At 39.2% G+C, this 6450-nt stretch overlaps 1 protein-coding gene across 1 annotated transcript; it reads right to left on the bottom strand.

The window, feature by feature from the left end:
- Positions 1-2875: 2875 nt before the first annotated feature.
- LOC116623909 (dynein light chain 1, cytoplasmic-like) lies at positions 2876-5198 on the bottom strand (the record flags this gene model as incomplete). Its single annotated transcript, XM_032391431.1, has 2 exons — positions 2876-3139; positions 5181-5198. Coding segments are annotated over 2 exons (282 nt in total), but the record flags the coding sequence as incomplete, so codon positions are not given.
- Between the last annotated feature and the right edge of the window lie 1252 nt (positions 5199-6450).

A 6450-nucleotide genomic window follows, 5' to 3' on the forward strand; every position in this document is an offset into this window, starting at 1 on the left:
ACATTCCCTCAACCATCCCTCAACAGAATGACTAGAAGGAGGAACTTCCAACAAAGAAAAGAACCAGAGACAATGTCCTCTGCCACAGATCTAATGGATATGGATATAAGCAAGATGTCAGAGATAGACTTCAGGGTAGCAAACATGAAGTCAATAGCTAGGCTTGAAAAAAGCATTAGTGACAATATAGAACCTCTAAGGGGAGAAATGAGATCTAATCAGGCCAAACTTAAAAATGCTATCAATGATATGAAGTCTAAACTGGATACTTTAACAGCCAGGATAAATGAGGCAGAAGAATGAATTAGTGATCTAGAAGATGAGCTGACAGAAAGGAAGGAAGCTGAGGAAGGTAGGGATAGGCAGCTAGAAGCAGATTCGAACAGACTTAGAGAGATCAATGACACCATGAAATGTTCCAATGTCAGAATTATTGGGATCACTGAGGGGGTGGAGAGAGAGAGGACAAAAAGGTGTATTTGAGCAAATCATAGCTGAGAACTTCCCTAATCTGGGGAAGGAAACAAGCATTTGTGTCCAAGAGGCAGAGAGGACCCCTCCCAAAATCAACAAAAATAGACCAACACCCTGGTATATAATAGTGAAACTCGCAAATTGTAGAGGCAAAGAAGCTATCCTGAGAGGAGCTGGGGGGAAGGGATTTCTTACGAATGGAAGGAGAACATCAGGATAACATCAGACCTGTCCACAGAGACCTGACAAGGCAGAAAGGGCTGGCAAGACATATTCAGGGTACTAAATGAGAAGAACATGCATCCAAGAATACTTTATCCAGCAAGGTTGTCATTCAGAATGGATGGAGAGATAACGAGCTTCCAGGACTGGCAGAAACTGAAAGAATATGTGACCACCAAGCCAGCCCTGCAAGAAATATTAAGGGAGATGTTATGAAAGAAGAAAGGCCCCAAGAGTAATATAGACCAGAAATTAAGAGACAATCTATAGAAACAGAGACTTTACAGGCAATGTGATGGCACTAAATTAATATCTTTCAAAATTTACTCTTAATGTGAACGGGCTGAATGCTCTCATCAAGAGACACAGGGTTTCAGGTTGGATAAAAAAGCGGGACCCATCCATATGCTGGGTACAAGAGACTCATTTCGAACCTAAAGACATCTCCAGATTGAAAGTGAGGGGATGGAGAACCATTTACCATGCAAACATGACCTGAAAAGAAATCTGGGGTAGCAATTCTCATATCAGACAAATTAGATTTTAAACCGAAGACTGTAGTAAGAGAGGTAGAGGGACACTATATCAATCTTAAAGGGTCTATCCAACAAGAAAATCTAACAATGGTAAATATCTCTGACCCCAATGTAGGAGCAGCCAACTACATAAACCAACTATTAACCAAAATAAAGAATCATATTGATAATAATATATTAATAGTAGGAAAATTCAACACTCCACTCACAGCAATAGACAGATCATATAAGCAGAGAAACACAATTATCATATGGTTTCACTCATATGTGGAACATAAGGAATAGTGTGGAGGACCACAGGGAAAGGGAGGAAAACTGAATGGGAAGAAATCAGAGAGGGAGACAAACCGTGAAAGACTGTGGACTCTGAGAAACAAACTGAGGGTTACAGAACGGAGGTGCGTGGGGGGATAAGGTAACCAGGTGATGGGCATTAAGGAGGGCACATGATGGGATGAGCACTGGGTGTTATAAGCAACTAATGAATTGTTGAACACTACATCTAAAACTGATGATGTACTATATGTTGGCTAATTGAACATTATAAAAATAATAATTGATTGAATTTAAATAAAATATTAAAAAAAGAATTAGCCAAAGCAGACATCTTTGTTTTGTTCCCAATCTCAGGTATCATGCAATCAGTCTTTTTATCATTAAGCATGATGTTGATTTTAAGTTTTTAATAGATGTTTTCTATGGTGTTGATGACGTCCCCTTCCTTTAATACTTAGTTGAGTGTTTTTATTATTTATTATTGTTAGATTATGTCAAATTTTTTCCTCCTTATTGAGGTAATCATGTGGTTTTGTTCTTTTCTCTATTAATAAAATGTATTATATTAATTGATATTTTGAGGTTAAAACAACCTCACATTCCAAGGATAACTGGTCCTTGTATATAATGCTTTTTTATTTTTTTATTTATTTAATTTTCACTTCTCTGACATTTTTTTATTTTTGTAACAATTTTATTTATTTATTTGACAGAAAGACACAGCGAGAGAGGGAACACAAGTAGGGAGAGTGGGAGAGGGAGAAGCAGGCTTCCTGCCAAGCAGGGAGCCTGATGCGGGGCTCCATCCCAGGACCCGGGGACCATGACCTGAGCCGAAGGCAGATGCTTAATGACTGAGCCACCAGGCGCCTCTCTGACATTTATTTTTTAAAGGAATGGATTTTTTAAAAGATTTATTTATTTATTTGAGAGAGAGAGAGAGTGAGAGACAGCATGAGAGGGGAGAGGGTCAGAGGGAGAAGCAGACTCCCCACTGAGCTGGGAGCCTGATGTGGGACTGAATCCTGGGACTCCGGGATTATGACCTGAGCTTAACCTACTGAGGCAGTAGCTTAACCTACTGAGCCACCCAGGTGCCCCTGAAAAGGAATGGATTTTGAAGAGAAAAAACATGGGGCAGAAGTATAGAATAGAAAATAAATACAAATGTAAGCTGTTTTGCTAATTGTTTTATAACCACAAAAAAATTTGTACAGAGTATGCCCTGTACAAAACAACACAATAAAGGCTCAAAGATCAAGGTGGTCCCTTGGGCAAGGCCGAACATTTTAGCATCTGGTATTTGAAATTTAGTCTGCAGTCCTTGTTTTTGGATGATCACTGGGTGTGTGACATAGTCCATGCTTTTAACCAGATTTGAGTCGAAGAATGGTCACTTGGCCCAGGTAGAAGTAGATGAACTGTTTGGTTTCATGCGTCACATTAACACAAAAGTTCCTCCCCACAATGCAGTACCAGGTGGGGTTGTACTCCCTGTTGAACTCTTTCTTAATATGGGCGGCAAGGTTTTTCTCTATGTTATATTTCTCCAGTGTCTGAGTAGCACACTCCACAGAGTCCTGTTGCATTTCCTCTGACAAACTGGCATTTTTGATCATGGCCTTTTGGTTGTACAGGGTTATGGAGGAGTAGGGGATGGCCAACTGCAATAGTCTCCTGGGGGAGGGGCTGGCTGAGACAGCAGGAGCTACTAACCAAAGCCCTGGTGCATGTCTGTAATGATTTTTTTTTAAAGATTTTATTTATTTATTTGACAGAGAGAGACACAGCGAGAGAGGGAACACAAGCAGGGGGAGTAGGAGAGGGAGAAGCAGGCTTCCCACTGAGCAGGGAGCCCAATGCAGGGCTCTATCCCAGGACCCTGGGATCATGACCTGAGCCGAAGGCAGACGCTTAATGACTGAGCCACCTAGGTGCCCCTGTAATGATTTTTTTTAAAGCTTTATGTATTCAGCTTCACAGTATTTTGTTGAGAATTTATGTCTGTATTTTACTATTTGTTTTCTACATGTTTCACATTTTTGTTCCTATATTTCTTTCATTGACTTCTGTTTTGTTGCAAGATATATATATATATATATTTTTTTTGCTGTGCCACATTAATTCCAATTTAATTTTCTGTTTGTTTTTACTGTTTTTTTTTTTTTTAAGTTACTTTCTTAATAGTTACTATAGGGTTCATGTCTTAGTTGACTCAGACTGTCATAAGAAAATACCATGGAGGGCGCCTGGGTGGCTCAGTTGGTTAAGCGACTGCCTTCGGCTCAGGTCATGATCCTGGAGTCCCAGGATTGAGTCCCGCATCGGGCTCCCTGCTCGGCAGGGAGTCTGCTTCTCCCTCTGACCCTCCTCCCTCTCATGCTCTCTGTCTCTCATTCTCTCTCTCTCTCTCAAATAAATAAATAAAATCTTAAAAAAAAAAAAAAAAGAAAATACCATGGAATGCGTGACTTAAACAACAGAAATTTATTTGCTCATGGTTCTGGAGGATGAAAGTCTGATATCAGGATGCCTGCATATTTGGGTTCTGGTGAAATCTCTCTTCCTGGCTTGCAGAGAGCCACTTCTTTTGTGCTCACAGTCTTTCCTTAGTGAGTGCATGTGGAGAGAGATCTCCCCTTTCTTCTTCTTTTAGGGCTATCAATCCTACTGGATTAGCATCTTACTCTCACCTCATTTAACCTCAATTATTTTCTGAAAGCCGTATCTCCAGGAACGCCTTGGTGACTCAGTCAGTTAAGCCTCTGACTCTTTGTTATTAATTTTTTTAAATTAACATATAATGTATTTTTTTTTCAGGGGTACAGGTCTGTGATTCATCAGTCTTACACAATTCACAGCACTCACCATAGTACCTACCCTCCCCAATGTCCATCACCCAGCCACCCCAATCCCTTCCACCCCCTCCCCTCCAGCAACCCTTGGTTTGTTTCCTGAGATTAAGAGCCTCATCGTTTGTCTCCCTCTCCAGTTTCATCTTGTTTCACTTTTCCTTCCCTTCCCCTATGATCATCTGTCTTGTTTCTCAAATTCCTCATATCAGTGAGATCATACGATCCATGTCTTTCTCTGATTGACTTATTTCGCTTAGCTTTATACCCCCTAGTTCCATCCACGTCATTGCAAATGGCAAGATTTCATTTTTGATGGCTGCATAATATTCCATTGTATATATACACCACATCTTCTTTATCCATTCATTTGTTGATGGACATCTAGGCTCTTTCCATAGTTTGGCTATTGTAAACATTGCTGCTATAAACATTGGGGTGCAGATGCCCCTTCGGATCACTACATTTGTATCTTTGTGGTAAATACCTAGTAGTGCAATTGCTGGGTCATACAGTAGCTCTATTTTCAACTTTTTGAGGATCCTCCATACTGTTTTCCAGAGTGGCTGCACCAGCTTGCATTCCCACCAACAGTGTAGGAGGGTTCCCCTTTCTCTGCATCCTTGCCAACATCTGTCATTTCCTGACTTGTTAATGTTAGTCATTCTGACTGGTGTGAGGTGGTATCTCATTGTGGTTTTGATTTGTATTTCCCTGGTGCCGAGGGATGTTGAACACTTTTTCATGTGTTTGTTGGCCATTTGGATGTCTTCTTTACAGAAATGTCTGTTCATGTCTTCTGCCCATTTCTTGATTGGATTATTTGTTCTTTGGGTGTTGAGTTTGATAAGTTTTTTTTATAGATTTTGTATACTAGCCCTGTATCTGATATGTCATTTGCAAATACCTTCTCCCATTCTTTTGGTTGTCTTTTGGTTTTGTTGACTGTTTCCTTTGCTGTGCAAAAGCTTTTTATCTTGATGAAGTCCCAATAGTTCATTTTTGCCCTTGCTGCCCTTGCCTTTGGTGATGTTTCTAGGAAGAAGTTGCTGCAGCTGAGGTTGAAGAGGTTGCTGTCTGTGTTCTCCTCTAGGATTTTGATGGATTCCTGTCTCACACTCAGGTCTTTCACCCATTTTGAGTCTATTTTTGTGTGTGGTGTAAGGAAATGGTCCAATTTCATTCTTCTGCATGTGGCTGTCCAATTTTCCCAAAACCATTTGTTGAAGAGACTGTCTTTTTCCCATTGGACATTGTTTTCCTGCTTTCTCGAAGATTAGTTGACCATAGAGTTGAGGGTCCATTTCTGGGCTCTCTATTCTGTTCCATTGATCTATGTGTCTGTTTTTGTGCCAGTCTGAGGCTCTGTTCATCTCTCTCCTCTCTTTATCCTTCAGATTGGATAATCTTTATTGATTTATCTTTAAGTCCAATGATTATTTCCACTGTCAGCTCAAATCTGCTATTGAGCCCTTCTTGTAAATTTCTCATTTCATTTATTGTAATATTCAACTATAACATTTCCATTTGATGTTTTTTAAAATATATTTTGTCTCTGTATTGATATTCTTTATTGAGTCATTGTCAACACATGCTCCTTTAATTTTAAGGAATGGTTTTCTTTATGTCTCTAATCACATTAATAATAGATGCCTTGAAGTATTTTTCTACTAAGTCCAACATCTGGACACTATTATAGAGATAGCTTCTCTTGAATTTTTTTCTTTGTGTATGGGTTATATTTTCCTACTTCTTTGCATGTCTTATAAATTTTTTGTTGAAAACTGATCATTTTAGAGAAATTAACTCAGTGCCTATGGATTTGGATCCCCTCTATGGATTTGTTGTTGGTGCTTGTTGTTACTATCTTTTGTTTGGTCTATTTGTCTAGTATCTTGCCTAGACTAATTCTGTAGAGTCTGTATCCCCTGTATCCCATGTACTGTGTGGCCATTGATGTCTTTGTTCTATTTTTAAAAATTATTTCATTGTTTTTATTTTATTTTTAAAACTGCTTTCATAAGAGTTACCTCTGAGTCATCATAAATTAGTGGTAAATCAGTGATTGATTAAAATTTATGCTTAGACTC

This window comes from Phoca vitulina, unplaced genomic scaffold (assembly GCF_004348235.1).
Source record: "Phoca vitulina isolate PV1807 unplaced genomic scaffold, GSC_HSeal_1.0 scaffold62, whole genome shotgun sequence".
NCBI classification, from domain to species: Eukaryota; Metazoa; Chordata; class Mammalia; order Carnivora; family Phocidae; genus Phoca; species Phoca vitulina.